The sequence below is a fragment of the Phaenicophaeus curvirostris genome, chromosome 35 (assembly GCF_032191515.1).
Source record: "Phaenicophaeus curvirostris isolate KB17595 chromosome 35, BPBGC_Pcur_1.0, whole genome shotgun sequence".
NCBI classification, from domain to species: domain Eukaryota; kingdom Metazoa; phylum Chordata; class Aves; order Cuculiformes; family Cuculidae; genus Phaenicophaeus; species Phaenicophaeus curvirostris.
The window spans coordinates 2,590,960-2,613,396 of record NC_091426.1 but is presented as its reverse complement, the minus strand read 5'-3'; the positions used below and the strand labels follow the sequence as shown (position 1 = coordinate 2,613,396).

Genomic DNA, 22,437 nt, shown 5'->3' with positions numbered 1-22,437 from the left:
GGAGTTCAGGAGGGGATTTGGGGTAAAAACTGAGTTTTTGCAGATTTTGTGCAGGAATTTGAGGGAAAAGTGCATTTTTGGGAGAGTTTGGGAGGAGATTTGGGGCAAAAAGTGCATTTTGGGAGGAGTTTGGGAGGGGATTTGGGGTAAAAACTGAGTTTTTGCAGATTTTGTGCAGAAATTTGAGGGGAAAAGTGCATTTTGGGGAGAGTTTGGGAGGAGATTTGGGGCAAAAAGTGCATTTTGGGAGGAGTTCGGGAGGGGATTTGGGGTGAAAACTGAGGTTTTGCAGATTTTGTGCAGAAATTTGAGGGGAAAAGTGCATTTGGGGGAGAGTTTGGGAGGAGATTTGGGGTGAAAACTGAGTTTTTGCTGATTTTGTGTAGCAATTTGAGGTAAAAAGTGCATTTTTGGGAGAGTTTGGGAGGAGATTTGGGGCAAAAAGTGCATTTTGGGAGGAGTTCGGGAGGGGATTTGGGGTAAAAACTGAGTTTTTGCAGATTCTGTGCAGAAATTTGAGGGGAAAAGTGCATTTTTGGGAGAGTTTGGGAGGAGATTTGGGGCAAAAAGTGCATTTTGGGGAGAGTTCGGGAGGGGATTTGGGGTGAAAACTGAGTTTTTGCTGATTTTGTGTAGCAATTTGAGGTAAAAAGTGCATTTTTGGGAGAGTTTGGGAGGAGATTTGGGGCAAAAAGTGCATTTTGGGAGGAGTTTGGGAGGGGATTTGGGGTAAAAACTGAGTTTTTGCAGATTCTGTGCAGAAATTTGAGGGGAAAAGTGCATTTTTGGGAGAGTTTGGGAGGAGATTTGGGGCAAAAAGTGCATTTTGGGAGGAGTTCGGGAGAGGATTTGGTGTAAAAACTGAGTTTTTGCTGATTTTGTGCAGAAATTTGAGGGAAAAAGTGCATTTTTGGGAGAGTTTGGGAGGAGATTTGGGGCAAAAAGTGCATTTTGGGAGGAGTTCGGGAGGGGATTTGGGGTAAAAACTGAGTTTTTGCTGATTTTGTGCAGAAATTTGATGGGAAAAGTGCATTTTTGGGAGAGTTTGGGAGGAGATTTGGGGCAAAAAGTGCATTTTGGGAGGAGTTCGGGAGGGGATTTGGGGTGAAAACTGAGGTTTTGCAGATTTTGTGCAGAAATTTGAGGGGAAAAGTGCATTTGGGGGAGAGTTTGGGAGGAGATTTGGGGTGAAAACTGAGTTTTTGCTGATTTTGTGTAGCAATTTGAGGTAAAAAGTGCATTTTTGGGAGAGTTTGGGAGGAGATTTGGGGCAAAAAGTGCATTTTGGGAGGAGTTCGGGAGGGGATTTGGGGTAAAAACTGAGTTTTTCAGATTTTGTGCAGAAATTTGAGGGGAAAAAGTGCATTTTTGGGAGAGTTTGGGAGGGGATTTGGGGTGAAAACTGAGGTTTTGCAGATTTTGTGCAGAAATTTGAGGGGAAAAATGCATTTGGGGAGAGTTTGGGAGGAGATTTGGGGTGAAAACTGAGTTTTTGCTGATTTTGTGTAGCAATTTGAGGTAAAAAGTGCATTTTTGGGAGAGTTTGGGAGGAGATTTGGGGCAAAAAGTGCATTTTGGGAGGAGTTTGGGAGGGGATTTGGGGTAAAAACTGAGTTTTTGCAGATTCTGTGCAGAAATTTGAGGGGAAAAGTGCATTTTTGGGAGAGTTTGGGAGGAGATTTGGGGCAAAAACTGAGTTTTTGCATATTTTGTGCAGAAATTTGAGGGGAAAAGTGCATTTTTGGGAGCGTTTGGGAGGGGATTTGGGGTGGAAACTGAGTTTTTGCACATTTTGTGCAGAAATTGGAGAGGTTTTGCAGATTTTGTGCAGAAATTTGAGGTAAAAATGCTTATTTTTTGTTTTTGTGGCAGGATTTGGGGTAAAAAGTGATTTTAAAGAAGATTTTATGCAGAAATTTGAGGGGAAAAGTGCATTTTTGGCGACCTTATGAGGGGATGTGGGGTAAAATATTAATATTTGGGGTGTTTGGGAGGGATTTCAGGTGGATGTTGCATTTTGGGGAGTTTGTGAGGGGAGATTTGAGGTAAAAGTGAAATTTTTGTGCCTTTCTGAGGAGATTTGGGGTGAAAGTTGTGATTTTGGGGCGTTTGAAGGGAAATTTGGGAAGATTTGACATAAAAGGCGCTGTTTTGGGGCATTTGTGAGGGGATTTGGGGTGAAAAATCGTAGTTTTGGGGAGTTTGAGGGGTAATTTGAGGAGATTTTATGTGAAAGGTGCTGTTTGGGGCGTTTGTGAGGAGATTTGGGGTGAAAGTCACGGTTTTGAGGGAGTTTAAGGAGAAATTTGAGGCGATTTGACGTATGTGAGTGAGGGAGGGGGAGCTAAGGAGCGGGGGAGAGAAGATCTCGCGAGACTTTGTGATACGGTGGGACCGGAAGATCTCGCGAGACTTGGGGGGGGGGTGCGGGAAGATCTCGCGAGACTTTGTGCTAAGGTGGAACCGGAAGATCTCGCGAGACTTTGTGCTAAGGTGGAACCGGAAGATCTCGCGAGACTTGGGGGGCGGGAAGATCTCGCGAGACTTTGTGCTAAGGTGGGACCGGAAGATCTCGCGAGACTTGGGGGGGGGGGGCGCGGGCGGTGGCGGGATGGGAGCGCGGAGGTGAGGGGCGGCCCGGAGGTTGTTGGGGGGGGGGGGGGGCTTAAAAAAAAGGGTGAGGGGGCTAAAAATAAGGGGGAGACGGTACCGGGAACCCCATGAGGGGTTGGGGATGGGAACCGGGGAGGGGCTGGTTCCTTGGTGGCTCCGGGATTGCGCTTTCTGCCCCGCCCCCCCCCCCCGGCAACTGAGGCCTCTGTGAGGGCCCTTAGCGACGGCCACGCCCCCTCGTGACGTCATCGGGGTATGGTGGGGGGTGGGGACACCTGGGGGGGCTCTTGGGGCTGGGGGGGGCATTGGGGGTCTGATTGGGGGGGGCAGTGGGGCATTGGGGGGCACTAGTGAGAAAGGGGGGGGCTTTGGGGGGCTCTTGGGGTCGTGGGGGGGCATTGGGGGGGTGTTGGGGGCACTGGGAGGTCTCTTGGGGTCCTGGGGGGCATGTGGGGTCGATTTGGGGGGGCAGTGGGGCATTGGGGGGCATCAGTGAGAAAGGGGGGGGCTTAGGGGGGCAGTTGGCGTCGGGGGAGGCAGCTGTGGGGGGGTTTTGGGGGTGGGGGGGACTTGGGGGGGCATGTGGGGTCCATTGGGGGGGCAGTGGGGCATTGGGGGACACTGGTGAGAAAGGGGGGCCTTTGGGGGGGCAGGTGGGGGTCTCTTGGGGTCGTGGGGGGCACTGGGGGGTACCTGTGGAGGGTGGGGGTCTCTAGGGGCATGTGGGCTCGATGTGGGGGGGCAGTTGGGTATCGGGGGGCACCAGTGAGACGGGGGGGGCTCTTGGGGTGGGGGGTGGGGGCATTAGGGAAGGAGGGGGGGCAGTGAGGGGGTGTTGGGGACACCTGGGGGGCTCTTGGAGCTGGGATGGGGGCATTGAGGGGCATGTGGGGTCGATTGGGGGGGGCAGGGGGGCATTGGGGGGCACCAGTGAGAAAGGGGGGGGGCTTTTGGGGTTTGGGAGGGGGTCTAATTCTGCTCCTACTCCCACCCCCCTCTTTTTTTGCCCCCCCGCAGATGCCCCGTCACTGCTCTGCCGCCGGCTGCTGCACTCGGGACACTCAGGAGACCCGGAACCGAGGAATCTCCTTCCACCGGTGGGTGTCCCCCCACCTCGTTTTAATGGTTTAATCCGAATTAACCCCCGCTTAGCGATGGTTTAATCCGAGTTAACCCCTTCTTTTTATGCTTTAAACAGAGCTAACCCACCCTTCTAAAGGTTTAAACCCAGTTAACCCTCCCTTAACGATGATTTGAACCAATTAACCTCAGCTTAGCAACCATTTAAACCAAGTTTCCGTTTCTTTTAATAATAGTTTGAATCAACCACCCTCTTAATCAATAGTTTATCCCAGCTTTGCCCCCCATTTATTATTATTCTTGTCCCCCCCCCTTTTTCTCAATGGTTCAGTCCATCCCTATTACTTGTTGCTACCCAGATTGTTCCATTTGCACCTAGCGGGGGGGGTGTTGCCCTCTAATGTCTTCCAAAACAGACTCGGTGGGGGGTTTAAAGCCACCGTTTTGCAGCTGATAAGCGTGTTCCTCCTCTGTTTGTCCCCCCCTAATCTGTGTGTCCCCCCATCTCTGTTTTCCACCCCCCCCCAGGCTCCCCAAGGACACCCCCCGACGGGCCCTGTGGCTGGAGAACAGCCGGCGCCGCGATGCCTCGGGTGAAGGCCGCTGGGATCCGGCTTCCAAATACATTTATTTCTGCTCCCAGCACTTTGAGAAGAGCTGCTTCGAGATCCTCGGCTTCAGGTGCTTCGTCAGCCCTAACGAGGCAACTAACGAGGGCCTCTTACCCCCCCTCGCTCCGTTTCTCTAAATGGATTGGCCTAATTAACACCACCTCCTCCAATTTGATTTCAAATGGACTTTTCTAGCTGCATTTATGCTCTGTTCTCTTCTAATTTGATATCAAATGAACTCTTCCAGTGCTAATTAGGCTCTGTCCCCCCCCAATTTGATTTCAAACGAGCTTTTCCAGCTCCATTTACACTGTGTTCCCCCAATTTGATTTCAAATGGACTCTTCCAGCTCCAGCTCTGTCCCCCCCCAGAATTAAATGGTTTGTTCCACTCCCCCCCCCCGCCCCCCTCCCCGGTGCCTCAGTTTCCCCTTCCAAGGTGTTTTAGGGACCTTGAGGGCATTGGGGGGGGTGTCAAGGGCTTTGGGGACCCATCTATATGTCCCCCCATGGCTTTAAGACACCCCAGAAACCTTGGGGACTCCCCTTGGGCCCCCCCAAAGTCCCCTTGGGCCACCACGAAGCTTTTTTCCCCCCCCCTAAAGCTTAGGGGCCCCCCAAAACCTGAGTTTTTGGGACCCCCTGAGGGCACCCACAGCCCTAGGAGCCTCCTCCCTGGATTTTTGGGGACCCCTCCTCAAGTTTTTAGGGTGTTTCCTTGACCCCCCTCCCTCCCCTTTTTCCCGCAGCGGCTACCATCGCCTGAAGGAAGGAGCCGTCCCCACCGTCTTCGAGGCCACCAACCCCAGACCCCCCCGAACCCCAAAACTGAAGCCCTCGCCCCCCGAAAGGGACCCCCCGAAACCTCTTCAGGCCACCAGGAGATGGAGGTGAGTCCAGGGACCCCCCAAAACCCCTTCAGGGACCCCTAAAACCCCTTCCAGGAGATGGAGGGGAGTCCAGGGCCCCCCCAAAACCCCTCTAGGAGATGTAGGGGAGTCCAGGGCCCCCCAAAAACACCTCCAGGAGATGGAGGGGAGTCCAGGGACCCCCTAAAACCCCTCCAGGTGAGTCCAGGGACCCCCAAAACCTGCCCAGGAGATAGAGGGGAGTCCAGGGACCCCCCAAAACCCCTCAGGGACCCCCAAACCCCTCCCAGGAGATGGAGGGGACTCCAGGGACCCTCCAAAACTCCTCCAGGTGACTCCAGGGTCGCCCCAAAACCCCTCCAGGAGATGGAGGGGAGTCCAGGGACCCCCTAAAACTCCTCCAGGTGAGTCCAGGGACCCTCAAAACCCACCCAGGAGATAGAGGTGAATCCAGGGACCCCCCAAAACTCCTCTAGGAGATGTAGGGGAGTCCAGGCCCCCCCCCAAAAACCCTGCAGGAGATAGAGGGGAGTCCAGGGACCCCCTAAAACCCCTCCAGGTGAGTCCAGGAACCTCCCAAAACCCCTGCAGGAGATAGAGGGGAGTCCAGGGACCCCCTAAAACCCCTCCAGGTGAGTCCAGGAACCTCCCAAAACCCCTCCAGGTGATGGAGGGGAGTCCCAGAAACCTCAGAGCGACCTTCTAGGATCTAAGGGAGCTCTGAGAGAGCTGGCAGAGGTTTTTGTGATGGTTCTTGTGGGAGAATCAGGTTGGAAAAGACCCACCAGATCATGGAATCCAACCATTCCCATCAAAAAGAAGGCGTTGCATGATCCATAAGGTCCCTTCCAACCCATTCCATGATCTCAGTTCTTGGATCTCCCGAAAGAACTTCTTTTTCCAGGCATTGGATGATCCATAAGGTCTTTTCCAACCCATTCCATGATCTCAATTCTTGCATCTCCCTTAAGAACTTCTCTCTCCAGGCGTTGGTTGATCCATAAAGTCCCTTCCAACCCATTCCATGATCTCAATTCTGGGATCTCCCTTGAATTCCTTCTCTCTCCAGGTGTTGGATGGTCCATAAGGTCCCTTCCAACCCGTTCCGTGATCTCAATTCTGAGATCTTCCTCAAACTCCTTCTCTTTCTCTCTCCCCAGACAAGACCTTCCATCTTCTCCCCCGGCTCCCCCCTTCTCCTCCGACGTCTCCTGCTTCCCCCGCGAGAGCGAGGAGGCCGGGGCCCCCCCAGCCGGCGACCACGGGGGCGTCCCGGCCCTTCCCGGCCCCTCGGGGGCTCTCCCGGAGAACCTCCTGGTGGCCATGGCAGATGAAGAAGCCAAACCCAGCCCTGCTCTTCCAGAAGAAGCTCCTCCAGCTTCTTCTTCTTCTCCTCGTCCTGCTTCTCCTTCTCTCTTCATGCTGCGTCTCCCGCCCCGGGCCGGCGCCTACATCCAGAACGAGCACAGCTACCAGGTGGGAAGCGCTTTGCTCTGGAAACGGCGCGCCGAAGCCGCCTTAGATGCCCTCGACAAGGCCCAACGGCAGCTCCAGGCCTGCAAGCGACGCGAGCAGCGGCTCCGCATCCGCATCGGGGAGCTCCAGCGCGAACGACGAGGACACCTCGAGGCCCGGCACCTCCCCAAGGAGCCTCCGGCACGTGTGGTGGAGCTGGAAATGCTCGGAGAGGGCGGAGAGTGAAGATCTTGTGGTGGAACCAACGTTCTGGAAGCTCCTTCCTACCTGGTTTCTCCTTCCCTCCCTGCTCTGATTTCCACCTCTGGCTGGAACCGAAATCCAGGAGAAGAAGAGACATCAGGATGGGATCCACCAAGATTGGAGCCACCAGGATGGGATCCAGAAGGAGAAGAGCCTCCAGGATCGGAGCCTCCAGGATCGGGATCCAGAATGAGAAGAGCCTCCAGGGTCGAAGCCTCCAGGATCGAAGCCTCCAGGATCGAAGCCTCCAGGATCGAAGCCTCCAGGATTTGGATCGAGAACGAGAAGAGCCACCAGGATTGGAGCCACCAGGATGGGATCCAGAACAAGAAGAGCCGCCAGGATCTGGAGCCTCCAGGATTGAGATCCAGAACAAGAAGAGCCTCCAGGATCTGGAGCCTCCGGGTTTGGGACCCAGAACGAGAAGAGCCACCAGGATCTGGAGCCACCAGGATCAAAGCCACCATCCTGGTAGCCCCCCAGCTTGAAGCTCCTGCTCTGGGAACCCTGTGGAGAAGCCCAGCGCCAGCTCTAAGCTTGGAAACCCCAGGAACAGCAGCTCTGGATCCATCAGGAACCTCCCCAAGGAGCCTCCAGCGCCTGGTGGAGCTGCAGGAGCTCGGAGAAGGTGGAGAGTGAAGATTACGTGGTGGATCCAACGTTCTTCTGGAAGCTCCTTCCTACCTGTTTTCTCCTTCCCTCTCCGTGCTCTGATTTCCACCACCGGCTGGAGCCGAAATCCAGAAGGAGAAGAGACATCAGGATGGGATCCACCAGGATTGGGATCCCCCAGGGTCCCCGTGGAGCCATCCTGGTGGCTCCCAGCTTCTCCTCTTCCCTTTCCCAGGTTTGTAAATAAAAGATTTTTCTCTTCTCTGTGGAAAATCGAGCGATTCGGGGCTCGTCGGGGCTGAGGGCAGCGGGGAGGAGGTCGGTTTCACCTCACGGCTCCACCTGGAGGTGCCTCCGAGGAGACACGAAGCTCCTCGAGATCTTCACATGGGGCTGGGGTCGGGGGAGAAGCCCCTGGGGGGGTTTCCCAGGTGGAAAATGGGATCGGGGTGAGGAATAAACGGGATTCGCTGCGGCTCGAGGAGCTCAAGCTGCTCAAGGAGCTCCTGGTGGGATGAGAAGAGGACTCGGAGCATCAAACGAAGCCTTTAATCTTCAGCCTGGAGGCCCCAGAGGGGGTGGAGAACTTCCCGTGAGAAGCTCCAAACCCTCCCTGGAGGAACCAGAACCACCTGGTTTGGCCCCAAATTGTCCTTGGGGTCACTCTGAGGTGGATCCATGGGCTGAGGTTCTGCTGAGGGACATGGATCCATGGGCTGAGGTTCTGCTGAGGGACATGGATCCGTGGGCTGAGGTTCTGCTGAGGGACCTGGATCCATGGGCTGAGGTTCTGCTGAGGGACATGGATCCATGGGCTGAAGTTCTGCTGAGGGACATGGATCCATGGGCTGAGGTTTTGCTGAGGGACCTGGATCCATGGGGCTGGACGGAGACGTTGGGCCTGGACGGAGACCTGAGGGGCTTTAGATGGAGCTGGAAGGAAGGAAGGAAGCTTGGAAGGACCACGAACCACCTCGAGAACCTCTAAAACCTGGAGGCCCCCATCTCATCCCCCTTCAGCTCTGATCGGCCCCAAGGTCCAAAGCTCAGGAGGCCTCTGGGAGGAGCTTCTCTCCGTCTCCACCTCAAACAACCCCCCCCTCACGGTTCAAGGTCCGCGGGGGGTCGGACTTTGTCCCCGTTGGGTTGACGATGCCGGGCTGGGCGGCTCTCGCTGCGGTGGCCTCCGTGGTGGCCGCCGTGGTTTGGCTTCTCCTGCTGCTTCCACCTCCTTATTTCTGGCTCGACCTGGTGGCCTTCGTGCAGCTGACGGCCGCCTCGCTGCGGTGCCGGAGACGCCTGAGCAGAAGACCTCCCGTCACCCTCCTCGATGTCTTCCGAGGCCACGTGCGGCGCCGGCCCCACCACCCGCTTCTCCTCTTCCGCCACGAGGTCTTCACCTACCAGGACGTCGACCGGAGGAGCAACCAAGCGGCTCGGACCTTCTGGGAGCGGCTGGAGCTGCGCCGGGGCCAGCCCGTGGCCGTCTTCTTGGCCAACGGACCCTCCTACGTGTGGGCCTGGTTGGCCTTGGCCAAGCTGGGCTGCCCCATGGCCTGCGTCAACGTCCACGTGCGCGGCGCCGCCTTGAGGCACGCGCTGAGGGCGGCCCAGGCCACCGTGCTGCTCAGCGACCCCGGTGAGGGGGGACGCGGCCCTTCTGGGGGTCCTTGGGGACCTTCTGGGGTTGCTGGAGTCTCTTCTGGGGTTCCTTGGGGCTCTTCTGGGTGTCAGTGGGGCCCTTTTAGGGTTCCTTGGGGCCCTATGAGGTGTTTTGGGTTCCCACCTGAGATCTTTGGAGCTCCCATCTCTGATTCCTGGTGTCCCCACCTCATCCAGGTCCCTTTTGGGGTTCCTTGGGGACCTTTTGGGGTTCCTTGGGTCCCTTTTGAAGTGTTTTGGGTTCACACCTGAGATCCTTGGAGCTCCCATCCATGATTCCTGGTGTCCCCACCTCATCCAGGTCCCTTCTGGGGCTCCTTGGGGACCTTCTGGGATTCAGTGGGGCCCTATGAGGTGTTTTGGGTTCCCACCTGAGATCCTTGGAGCTCCCATCCATGGTTCTGGTGTCCCAACCTCATCCAGGTCCCTTCTGGGGTTCCTTGGGGCTCTTTTGGGGTTCATTTGGGTCCTTTTGGGGTTTCTTGGGTCCCTTTTGTGGTGTTCTGGGTCCCACCTGAGATCCTTGGAGCTCCCGTCCCTGATTCCTGATGTCCCCACCTCATCCAGGTCCCTTTTGGGGTTCCTTGGGTCCCTTTTGAAGTGTTTTGGGTTCCCACCTGAGATCCTTGGAGCTCCCATCCCTGATTCCTGGTGTCCCCACCTCATCCAGGTCCCTTCTGGGGGTCCTTGGGGACCTTCTGGGGTTGCTGGAGTCTCTTCTGGGGTTCCTTGGGGCTCTTCTGGGATTCAATGGGGCCCTTTTAGGGTTCCTTGGGGCCCTATGAGGTGTTTTGGGTTCCCACCTGAGATCCTTGGAGCTTCCATCCATGGTTCTGGTGTCCCGACCTCGTCCAGGTCCCTTCTGGGGTTCCTTGGGTCTCTTCTGGAGTTCATTTGCGTCCTTTTGGGGTTCCTTGGTTCCCTTTTGTGGTGTTCTGGGTCCCACCTGAGATGTTTGGAGCTCCCGTCCCTGATTCCTGATGTCCCCACCACATCCAGGTCCCTTTTGGGGTTCCTTGGGGACCTTTCGGGGTTCCTTGGGTCCCTTTTGAAGTGTTTTGGGTTCCCACCTGAGATCCTTGGGGCTCCTGTCCATGGTTCTGGTGTCCCAGCCTCATCCAGGTCCCTTCTGGGGTTCCTGGAGTCTCTTCTGGGATTCAATGGGGCCCTTTTAGGGTTCCTTGGGGCCCTATGAGGTGTTTTGGGTTCCCACCTGAGATCCTTGGAGCTCCCATCCATGATTCCTGGTGTCCCAACCTCATCCAAGTCCCTTCTGGGGTTCCTTGGGTCTCTTCTGGAGTTCATTTGGGTCCTTTTGGGTTTCCTTGGGTCCCTTTTGAGGTGTTCTGGGTCCCACCTGAGATGTTTGGAGCTCCCGTCCCTGATTCCTGATGTCCCCACCACATCCAGGTCCCTTTTGGGGTTCCTTGGGGACCTTTCGGGGTTCCTTGGGTCCCTTTTGGGGTGTTTTGGTTTCCCACCTGAGATCCTTGGGGCTCCCGTCCATGGTTCTGGTGTCCCAACCTCATCCAGGTCCCTTTTGGGGTTCCCTGGGTCCCTTTTAGGGTTCCTTGGATCTCATTTGTGTTCCTTGAGTCCCATTTGAGGTGTTTTGGGTTCCCACCTGAGATCCTTGGAGCTCCCATCCCTGATTCCTGGTGTCCCCACCTCATCCAGGTCCCTTGTGGGGTTCCTTGGGTCCCTTTTGGGGTTCCTTGGGTCCCATTTGAGGTGTTTTGGGTTCCCACCTGAGATCTTTGGAGCGCCCACCTCTGCTCCCCGAGCTCCCCGTCCCCCCAGTTGCCCCTCAGGCCCCTCCTGAGCCCCGAATCCACCTTGAAGCTCCACGGGACCCGTGTCCCTCTCCCCCCCAGAGCTCCAGGAGGCCCTGGAGGACGTTCTCCCTGCCCTGCAGAGCGACGGGGTCCGTGTCTTCTACCTGAGCTCCCGGTCTCCCACCCCGGGGGTGGAGGCTCTGCTCCCGGCCATCCTGGAGGCATCTGAGGAGGCTTTGCCCTCACACCACCGAGCCCACGTCACCCCCGACTCCAGAGCCGCCTTCATCTACACCTCGGGCACCACCGGTGAGCGGGACGGGGTGGAGAACGTCCTGGAGAAACCTAGGGATGGAGACCCACCACGTCTCCTTGTTGGGAAGAGCTGGGACCTCCCTCATGCATCCCAGAACCCACCCCACGTCTCACCTCCACCAACATCTTCATCTCAATGAGGTTCCTCATGGTTCCTGAGACCTGGAGAGCTCTAGGGATGGAGACCCATCAAGTCTCTGGGTCCTCTCCTTGATAGAAAGAGCTGGGACCTCCCTACTCCAACCCAGGATCCAACCCAGAACCCACCCCAGGTCCCACCTCCACCCACACGTGCGTCTCATGAGGTTCCTCATGGTTCCTCCTACAAGTTCTTGAGACCCACCACTCAGGGAAGGGTTTTATCCTCCCAACCCTCATGAGAAGCTCTAAGTGGGACCTTCCCCAGCACGTGTTCTCCTCCTTGTCCAACCCAAAGGGGTGGGACCTCCCTCCTCCAACCCAGAACCCACCCCAGGTCCCACCTCCACCCACAGGTGTGTTTGGATGAGGTTCCTCATGGTTCCTCAGGCCTGGAGAGCTCTAGGGATGGAGACCCACCACATCTCCTTGTTGGGATGGGTTGGGACCTCCCTCCTCCAACCCAGAATCCAACTCAGAACCCACCCCAGGTGCCACCTCCACCCACACGGGTGTCTGGATGAGGTTCCTCACGGTTCCTCCAACAACTTCTTGAGATCCACCCCTCAGGGAAGGGTTTTATCCCCCCACCCCACACGAGAAGCTCCAGGTGGGACCTTCCCCACCCTCTGGTCCCCTCCTTGTCCAACCCAAAGGGGTGGGACCTCCCTCCTCCAACCCAGAACCCACCCCAGATCCCACCTCCACCCACACGAGCATCTGGATGAGGTTCCTCGCGGTTCCTCCTCCGAGTTCTTGAGATCCACCCCTCAGGGCAGGGTTTTATCCTCCCACCCTGCTCGAGAAGCTCCAGTAGGACCTTCTCCCACCCTGCGTTGTCCTCCCCAGGGCTCCCGAAGGCCGCAGTGATCACGGAGACGAAGCTGCTGCTGGTGGCCTCCATGGCCGAGCTGTGCGGGGTCCGGGCGGGGGACGTGGTGTACACGGCGCTGCCACTTTACCACGCGGCCGCGCTGCTCATCGGCCTCGGGGGCTGCATCCACCTCGGTGAGGACCACGGACCACGGCGGGAGGGGTGGAGGAAGGTGGGGATGGAGGAACGTGGGGATGGAGGGAGGGATGGAGGAACGTGGGGATGGAGAGAGGGATGGAGGAACGTGGGGATGGAGGAACGTGGGGATGGAAGGAGGGATGGAGGGAGGGATGGAGGAACGTGGGGATGGAGGGAGGGATGGAGGAACGTGGGGATGGAGGGAGGGATGAAGGAACGTGGGGATGGAGGGAGGGATGGAGGAACGTGGGGATGGAGGGAGGGATGGAGGAACGTGGGGATGGAGGAACGTGGGGATGGAGAGAGGGATGGAGGAACGTGGGGATGGAGGAACGTGGGGATGGAGAGAGGGATGGAGGAATGTGGGGATGGAGGGAGGGATGGAGGAACGTGGGGATGAAGGAACGTGGGGATGGAGGGAGGGATGGAGGAACATGGGGATGGAGGGAGGGATGAAGGAACGTGGGGATGGAGAGAGGGATGGAGGAACGTGGGGATGGAGGGAGGGATGGAGGAACGTGGGGAAGAGGAATAACGGAGAGAGGGAACGTTTCAGATGGAAGGAGGGAGGGAGGGGTGGTTGGATGGAGGAAGACGTAGAAGATGAAGAATGGAGAGAGGGAACGTTTTGGATGGATGGAGAGGTGGTGGGATGGACATTTGAGAGGGAAGGATGGAAGGAGGGATGAGGAACACGTGGAAGTTGGAGAAAGGAGCGAGGGAGCGGTGTCTGTCGATGCGTGAGGAATGGAGAGATGGATGGGTGGACGTTGCAGACGGATGGACGGACAGATGGATGGTTTGATGGTTGGTTTGATGGATGGTTTGATGGTTTGAGGGATGGGTGGAGGGAAGAACGCGGGGAAGAGGAAGAACGGGAGAGGGAACATTTCAGATGGATGGAGAGATGGAAGGAGGGATGGATGGATGGATGGAAGGAGGGATGGAGGGACGTGTGGAAGATGAAGAACAGAGAGAGAGAACGTTTCAGAGGGATGGATGGATAGAGGAACATCTAGAAGTTGAAGAACAGAGAGAGGGAACGTTTCGCTTGGATGGAGATGGAAGGAGGGATGGAGGAACGTGTAGAAGATGAAGAACTGAGAGTGGGAACATTTCAGTTGGATGGAGAGATGGATGGAAGGACACATGGAAGGAGGGATGGAGGGATGAGGAAGAAGGGAGAGAGGGAATTGTGTCCATAGATGGTTGAGGAGAGGTGGATGGGTGGACGTCGCAGATGGATGTAGGCCTGGTTGGTTTGATGGATGGAGGGATGGAGGAACGTGTGGAAGAGGAAGAAGGGAGAGAGGGAACATTTCACTTGGAAGGAGATGGAAGGAGGGATGGATGGATGGATGGACATTTGAGAGGGGAGGAGGGATGGAGGGATGGATGGATGGGAGGACATTCTAGATGGAACGAGTGATGGAGAAAAAGGAAGAGAAAAGGGGGTGGGTAACCACTCTCCCCGTGTCCCCCCAGGAGCCACCATGGTCCTCCGGGCCAAGTTCTCCGCCTCCCAGTTCTGGGACGACTGTCGCTTCTACAAAGTCTCCGTCATCCAGTACGTGGGGGAGCTCCTGCGCTACCTCTGCAACACCCCAAAGGCAGGTCCCACCGCCTGGAGACCCCCCGGGGGTGGCCACCGAGGCCCTGGGGTGGCCACCAAAGCCCTGGGGTGACCATTGAGGCCCTGGGGTGGCCACCAAGGCCCTGGGGTGTCCACTGAGGCCCTGGGGTGGCCACGGAGGTGACCCCCGTCGTGGTGGCCCCAGCGAGCAGATGACCGGGAGCACGGGGTGCGGTTGGCGCTGGGCAACGGGCTGCGAGCTGAGGTGTGGAGGGAGTTTCTCCAGCGCTTCGGGGCCATCACCATCCGCGAGTTCTACGGGGCCACCGAGGGCAACGCCGGCTTCATCAACTACAGCGGCAGGGTCGGCGCCATCGGGAGGGACAACGTCTTCCTCAAGGTGAGGGGGGAGGCCTCAGGGTGGTGGTGATGGAGGCCTCAGGGGGATGATGATGGAGCCTCAGGGTGGTGATGACGGAGCCTCAGGGGGATGATGGTGGAGGCCTCAGGGTGGTGATGATGGAGCCTCAAGGGGGTGATGATGGAGGCCTCAGGGTGGTGATAATGGAGGCCTCAGGGTGGTGATGATGGTGGAGGCCTCAGGGTGGTGATGATGGAGGCCTCAAGGGGATGATGATGGAGGCCTCAAGGGGGTGATGATGGAGGCCTCAGGGTGGTGATGATGGAGCCTCAAGGGGATGATGATGGAGCCTCAAGGGGATGATGATGGAGCCTCAGGGTGGTGATGATGGAGCCTCAAGGGGATGATGATGGTTTGGGACATCCAGAAGGTTCCTCAAGGTGGGGTTGATGAACCAAGGAGGGTCTCCAAGACCCCCCGAGCCGCCCCTTCTACCTCGTTGGCCTCCGTTGACTCAAAGGTTCATTTGGGGGCATCTGTGGAGACCTGGACGTCCCCTCAGAGCCCTGAGAAAGGCGTCTGTCTCCTTCTGTCCCCCAGCCCTTCGCGCCCTTCGAGCTGATCAAGTACAACGTGGAGGAGGACGAGCCCCAGCGGGACCAGCGAGGTCTCTGCATCAAAGTCCAGCCCGGTAAGAAGAGTTTCCAAGGGTGTTTTGGGGAAGGCGGGGGGTTGAGATCCATCAAAAACATCTCCTGGTCCTCAAAACCCTGGTGAGAAAACCCTTAAAGAAAGAAACAGGAACATAAACCATGGTGGAAGCCACCAGAGATCCCTCAATGACAGAATCAGGAACGTGATTCATGGTGGAAGCCACCAGAGATCGCTCAGAGAAAGAAACAGGAACAGGATTCATGGGGGAAGCCACCAGAGATCCCTCAAAGAACCAGGAAAATCATCCCTGGTGGGCATGGAGAGGACCTTCCCCACCACGGAAGGAGGTTTCTGATGAGCTTCCATCCTTCTTTCCCAGGGGAGACGGGGCTGCTGGTCGTCAAGATCACCCAGAACACCCCGTTCCACGGCTACGCGGGGGACTCTGAGAAGACCGAGAAGAAGATCTTGAGGGACGTCTTGGTCCGGGGTGACTCCTACTTCAACAGTGGCGACCTCCTCCGGATCGACCACGAAAGGTTCATCTACTTCCAGGACCGCGTGGGGGACACTTTCCGGTGAGTTGGTGGCTCTCACGAGACCTTCCTCTGAGCCAAATCCCACCCTCACGGCTTCACCTCGTGTCTTCTCCAGGTGGAAAGGGGAGAACGTGGCCACGACCGAGGTGGAAGCTGCTCTGGCCATGGTCGACTTCATCCAGGAGGTCAACGTGTACGGGGTGGCTGTGCCAGGTGAGTCAATCGCATCAAAAGAAGAACCTGCTCATGTTTTATCCACATAAGGAGCCACCACGGAGGCTTGAGATGCTCCTAGTGGCCACCAAGAAGCCTTGAGATGGTCCCAGTGGCCACCGAGAAGCCTTGAGATGGTCCCAGTGGCCACCGAGAAGCCTTGAGATGGTCCCAGTGGCCACCAAGAAGCCTTGAGATGCTCCTAGTGGCCACCAAGAAGCCTTGAGATGCTCCCGGTGGCCTCCAGGAAGAGTAAAACTGGGGTTGGTTCTAGAAAAGCAGCAGCTGGTGGGGTTCTAGGCAACCACCAGGTCTTGGTGATGGTCCATGTGGCCACGAGGAAGAGCAAAAAGAGCCTCAGATGCCCCAAAAGAAGCACCTGGTGCTGTTTGGGACTCACTGGGAGGTCCCGTCGTGGTCCAAGTGGCCACCAAGGAGGCCAAAATGGTCAACGCAGTCATCCAAGATGGTTTTAGGTCCACCTGGTGCCTTCATCATGGTCCATGTGGCCTCCAGGAAGAGTAAAACTGGGATTGGTTGGAGAAAAGGAGCAGCTGGTGGGGTTCTGGGCAACCACCAGGTCTTGGTGATGGTCCCTGTGGCCACCAGGACGAGTAGAAGTGGATCGTGGTGGCCCCCAGCCCCCTGTGGCCTCCTTGCAGGGTGTGAGGGCAAGTGCGGGATGGCCGCTGTCCGCCTGAGGCCCGGGACAACCTTCCAGGGCAAGAAGCTCTTTGCCTTCACCCAGGAGATGCTGCCCGGCTACGCCGCCCCTCGCTTCATCCGCATCCAGGTTGGTGGCCCTGGGTTCTCCTGGGGTTTGTGGGCTTCCTCGTCCAAAGGATCCTTGGGATGAAGCTCCCAAGGCCGAGGAGCTTTGTCCATCATGGAAATGTTGAGGTTGGAAGATGTTGAAGGTCATAAGTCCAACCCTAAACCCAAAACTCTCGACCCCACCACATCTCCAGGGCTTTCAGAAGGGATCAAGGTTCTACCACGGCCCCAGAAATCCTCTTCCAGGTCCTTTATGACCCTTTCAGTGAAGGAACCATCCCCAGAACCCAATTTAAACCTCTCCCAGCTCAACTTGAGGAATCCATGGATCCATGTCCCTCAGCAGAACCTCAGCCCTTGGATCCATGTCCCTCAGCAGAACCTCAGCCCTTGGATCCATGTCCCTCAGCAGAACCTCAGCCCTTGGATCCATGTCCCTCAGCAGAACCTCAGCCCTTAGATCCATGGATCCTCCTCCATCCATCCCCATGTTCTCCCCATCCCCATCTCCCCAGGACGCCCTGGAGATCACCGGGACCTTCAAGCAGCTCAAGGTCAAGCTGGTCCGTGAAGGCTTCGACCCCAAGGCCATCTCTGACCCCTTGTTCTTCCGCCACGACTCCCAGAAGTCCTACGTCCCCCTGGACTCCGACCTCCACCAGGCCATCCTGGACATGAAGTTCAACCTCTAGAAGATAAAGTCAGAATCTCCACCTCAGAGTGACCCCAAGGACAATTTGGGGCCAAACCAGGTGGTTTTGGTTCCTCCAGGGAGGGTTTGGAGCTTCTCATAGGAGGTGGGAAGTTCTCCACCCCCTCTGGGGCCTCCAGGCTGGAGATTAAAGGCTTCGTCTCGATGCTCCGAGTCCTCTTCTCATCCCACCAGGAGCTCTGCGAGCGGCTTCAGCTCCTCGAGAAGCAGCGAATCCCGTTTATTCCCTGCCCCGACCCCATTTTCATGGAATCAACATGGTCTGTGTCCAACATGGGGGGTTCTCCAGGTCCTCCTGGATCTCCATGATCAGCGTCCAATGTGAGGCCAAAAAGTGACTCCTCCTGCCCCATAAGTGACTCCTCCTGCCCCATATGTGACTCCCCAGAATTGTAGAATCATGGAACCACCAGGTTGGAAGAGGCCCACCGGATCATTGAGTCCAACCATTCCCATCAATCACTAACCCGTGTCCCTCAGCACCTCGTCCACCCGTCCCTCAAACCCCTCCAGGGCAGGGGACTCAACCCCCTCCCTGTTCCAGCGCCCAGTGACCCTTTCCATGATTTTTTATTTCTTGATGTCCAGCCTGACCCTCCCCTGGTGGAGCTTGAGGCCGTTCCCTCTCGTCCTGTCCCTGTTTTTAGGAGAAGAGCCCAGCTCCCTCCTCTCCACAACCTCCTTTCAGGGAGTTGGAGAGAGCAATGAGGTCTCCCCTCAGCCTCCTCCAGGCTAATCAACTCCAGTTCCTCCTCATAAAACTTGTTCTCCAGCCCCCTCCCCAGCTTTGTTGCTCTTCTCTGGACTCGCTCCAGAGCCTCAACATCCTTCTCGTGGTGAGGGGCCCAGAACTGACCCCAGGATTCGAGGAGCGGTCTCCCCAGGGCCGAGTCCAGAGGGAGAAAAACCTCCCTGGCCCTGCTGGCCGCGCCGTGTCTGATCCAAGCCAAGATGCCCTTGGCCTTCTTGGCCCCCTGGCCACACGGGCACCACGAGGCCCAGCTTCTTGCTTTGCTAACAGTTTGTAGGTTCCCCTTCTCCAGTGGAAGATGCTCAATGTTGAATAGAAGTGAGGATGACAAACCCCTCAAATTTCAGTCCTCTGAAGGATGGTTTCGTTTGTGAGATGAAGCCGTCTGAGTGTCTCTCGGTGCAGTAAAACCATCTGTAAAACACTGGGGATGCACGTTTCTCTTGGTCCTCGAGAAAGGCTGAGGAAATCGCCGTCTGAAGAGCTTGATGTTCCAGCTGGGGACGGTGACTTGGAGACTGAGGTACCTGCTCTACGACGGTGGCAACTAAAATCATAGTTCTTGTATTAATCCAATTTTCGAGCGAGCTTTAGCGAAAGCTCGAAGGAAACTCGAGCCCCAGGTGCCACCAAACCTTTAGCGACGTCGTCTAAAATAATGAGGGCTGGTCCCAGGAGTTGCCGCGGAATGTCTTCTCCAAGCATTGAGGAATTGCAGCGATGCTGGAGTCCGTGAGCTTGTGGGGCTTTCCTGTAGGGGCTAAGAGGGTTGGTCACCTATTCTTTGTGACACTCCTGCTCCCTCCAGGGGTGTCTGCCCACGTCTGCCTTCTCTAGCAGCTTTGGGGTTCAGTGGTACGAGTCCTCGTGCATAAACAGAACCACTTACTCACGGAGGAGGAAAATCTTTGGAGGACGACGCTAATAACGGGGTGGGGTGAATGAGGACAAAGGCTTTGAAGCACAGATAATAATATTTTTATTTCCCAATTCAGCGCTGAATTGGATGCCCTTCTAAAAAAGGCAGAACCTCTTACAAAAGCAGTGGGTATATCTACTAGTTTTCGACAAAGATCCATAGAAATCTCTCCAAGATTATATTTTTGGAGTTTTCCACCACGTCCGGAGGCTCCCTTCAGGTTATCATTTGACCGAAGAATTAAACATCGTGTCTGGAGATTGTCTGCGTATTATCTCTCGATACAAACCAAATTTATATGACAAGATACTTAAACATACAAATCAGCTGCAGCAAAACTTATCAATTAATTCTCACGGGTGGATGAGGATCTGAGGGACGTGGCTTAGTGATTGGTAGGAATGGTTGGACTCGATGATCCTGTGGGTCTTTTCCAACCTAGTGATTCCATGATTCTGGGACCCGCGGGACTCATCTAGAAACCCCCAGGACCCCTCCAGAGCCCCCTGGGACCCCTTTAAGGCCTTCTGGGACCCCCAGGAACCGTCTACAGTCTCCTGGGACCACTTTAGGGCCTTCTAGGACTCCCAGGACACATCTAGAGGCGCCCAGAACCATTCTAGATCTCCCTGGGTCCCCATTAGAGCCTTCTCGGACCCTTCTAGGAACCCCAGAAACCCTCTAGAGCCCACTGAGACCCCTTTAAATCTATCTAGAGCACTTCAAGAATGCCAAGGACCCCTCTTGAGCCCCCTGGAACACCTTTAAGGCCTTCTAGCACCCTTCTAGGAACCCAGGACCCCTCTAGAGCGCCCTGGGACTCCTTAGGGGCCTTCTAGGGCCCCTCTAGGAAGCCCAGGAATCCTCTAGAGCTTCCTGGATCCCCTTTAAGACCTTCTAGTTCCTTTCTAGGATGAAAAGAACCTCTCTAGAGCCCAGTGGGACCTTTAAAGTCCTTCTAGGACCATTTTAGGAACCTCAGAACCCATCTAGAGACCCTCGGGACCCCTTTAGAGCCTTCTAGGACCTCTCTAGGACCCTCAGGTATACCCTAGAGGCCCCTGTGACCCCTTTAAGACCTTCTACGTACCTCCTAGGACCACCAGGAGCCCTCTAGAGACCCTCAGGGCCCCTCTTGAACCCACCGGGACTCCTTAAAGGCCTTCTAGGACCCCTCTAGGACCCCCAGGACCCATCTAGTGACTCCCATGACCATTCTAGAGCCCCTTGGGACATCTTTAAAACCTTCAAGGACCCTTCTAGGGCCCCCGGGAAGCCTCTAGAACCCCCTGGTACCCCTTTAAGGCCTTCCAGGACCCTTCTAGGACACCCAGGACCACTATAGAGACCCACAGGACTCTTCTAAAGGCACCCAGACCTATCTAGAGCTCCTGAGTACTTATCTATGGCCTTCAACTCCCCTGCAGGGACCCTAGCAGCCTTCCAGAGCCCCCTAGGAATGTTCTTGGACTGTCAGGACCCCTCCAGAGCCCTCTGGGACAGCACTTTTTCCCACAGGACCTCTTTTGAGACCCTGGGAATCCTCTAGAGCCCCCTAGGACCCCTTTAGGGCCTCCTACAAGCCTTCTAGGATGCCAAGGACCCCTCTAGAGCCCCCCAGCAACCCTCTAGAACACCCTAAGGTCTTTCTAGGACCCCCAGGACTCCTCTGGAGCTCTCTGGGACCCCTTTAGTGCCTTTGATTTGATTTGATTTGATTTGATGGTGCAACAGGGGAATATTGACAACCCTCCCAAGATGCCCCTTGTTCCTGGATGTGAAGGCTCTGGAATTGTAGAAGCTCTTGGAGACAGTGTGAAAGGTTGTGGTGGGACCCATTGTGACATCACAAGGGGAAGGCTCTGGAATTGTAGAAGCTCTTGGAGACAGTGTGAAAGGTTGTGGTGGGACCCGTTGTGACATCACAATGGGACACAGGAGACGCAGCCCCCAGGCTCTCAGTGTCCCTGGGCAGTAACCGGAGAGGCAGCAGAGCTCGCGTCTCACCCCGCGGTGCTGAGGCGTTTGGCAAAGCTTCTTCGTTCTCTTTGCTTACGCGTTTACCTCCATCCCTAACGATGGCAAGGAGATCTCCTCACAGACCCAGGCTGGCCTGGCAGGAGAATGAGTTTCCCCAGCGGAGCAGCTCTGCTCCACAACTCAGTGAGGCGACCTCAATCATGCCCATGATGATCTGTGAGTGAAGGGTCCTGGTGGGCTGGGCAGGGCTGGACCCCAGGGTCAGGGAGGGGATTCTGTTTGTCTGCTCTGGTGAGACCTCAACTGGAGTCGTACGTCCAGCTCTGGAGGTCTCAGCACAGGAAGGACACAGATCTGTGAGACCAAGTCCAGAGGAGGCCACGAGGATGATCTGGGGGCTGGAGAACCTCCTGTATGAGGACAGGCTATGAGAGTTGGGGTTGTCCATCCAGGAGAAGGCTCTGGGGAGACCTTAGAGCAGCTTCCAATATGGAAAGGGTCTCCCGGAAAGCTGGGGAGGGGCTATTGATGTGGGAGTTCAGGGACAGGATGAGGTAGGAGGGTTTTGAGATGGAAGAGCGTAGATTGAGATGAGATCTTGTGGAGGAATGTTCTCCTGTGAGGTTGGTGAGGACCTGGCCAAGGCTGCCTGGAGATGTTGTTGCTGCCCCATCCCTGGAGGTGTTCAAGGCCAGGTTGGATGGGACATGGTGCAACCTGATCCACTGGGAGGTGTCCCTTCCCATGGCGGGGGGTTGGAACTGGATCATCTTTAAGGTCCCTTCCAACCCAAACCATTCCATCATTCCATGATTTGGGGTTGTCCTATGCAGGGACAGGAATTGAGGACCCTTGTGGGTCCCTTCCAACTTCTCCCGGGGGTGGAGCAAACAGAGGGGACCCAGCTCCTGCTCTGGGGCAGAGGCAGCGATGCTGGGGGACAGGGATCTTCACGAGGGCTTTCCCGGACATGTCCTGTCCAGCACGGCAGCCCAACTGCACGTGGAGCGTTGCAGGGGTTTGTCCTGACCCAAGAGCAGGACCCGGCCAGGCAGCCAGTTCTGTCCCCAGCAAAGTCTCCTGTCTCCTTCCACCACCCCCTCTCACAGCCCTCCCTGCTCTCCTCCTCTCTTAGACGCCGAGTCGTTGCCCACCTATGAAAAGGAGGAGGATATAGTGGACTTCATCTACGCAATCCTCCACCGCACAGACGAGGTAACCCTGCCCCTCGCTGCCTGGGCAGAGCTGCTTCTCCCAGGTCTCCATCTCCGCAGCTCCGGTCCTGCTGGCCACGGGTGACCCCCTCTCCCTGTTTGGTCTCTGTTCCAGGAAACCATCGAGAAGCTGATGTTCCTCGAGTGCGTTGAATCCCTGTGCCAGACCGCCATAAACAACAGCTTGTTAAGAGGCCTGGACCTGTTCTGCTGCAACTACAATGTGGTGGAGAAGATCAAGGTGAGAGGAGGAAGAGGCCAACGCTAGGGCAGGGCGAGGGGAAATGACCTCAAGGGGCACCAGGGGAGGTTCCGATTGGATATTGGAACTACGTTGTTATG

The 22,437-nt window shown here is 56.4% G+C and overlaps 2 protein-coding genes across 3 annotated transcripts; both read left to right on the top strand.

The window, feature by feature from the left end:
• The first annotated feature begins 2,581 nt into the window (after positions 1-2,581).
• Positions 2,582-7,765, top strand: THAP7 (THAP domain containing 7). 2 transcript variants are annotated; one of them, XM_069879306.1, is made up of 5 exons: positions 2,582-2,625; positions 3,631-3,710; positions 4,222-4,374; positions 5,053-5,193; positions 6,333-7,765. In XM_069879306.1, exons 2-5 carry the CDS (start codon positions 3,631-3,633, stop codon positions 6,871-6,873), a joined length of 915 nt encoding a protein of 304 aa, XP_069735407.1. In that variant the 5' UTR covers positions 2,582-2,625; the 3' UTR covers positions 6,874-7,765. The 2 variants fall into 2 exon arrangements, with proteins under 2 accessions (XP_069735407.1, XP_069735406.1); XM_069879305.1 differs by lacking the exon at positions 2,582-2,625 and adding an exon at positions 2,706-2,866.
• Positions 7,766-8,655: 890 nt separating this feature from the next.
• On the top strand, positions 8,656-17,211 carry LOC138732678 (long-chain fatty acid transport protein 2-like). Its single transcript, XM_069879322.1, has 10 exons — positions 8,656-9,142; positions 11,040-11,249; positions 12,243-12,401; positions 13,891-14,015; positions 14,184-14,378; positions 14,940-15,030; positions 15,373-15,571; positions 15,648-15,745; positions 16,408-16,538; positions 17,035-17,211. The coding sequence occupies exons 1-10, from the start codon at positions 8,656-8,658 to the stop codon at positions 17,209-17,211; spliced, it is 1,872 nt and encodes a 623-aa protein (XP_069735423.1).
• Positions 17,212-22,437: the final 5,226 nt, after the last annotated feature.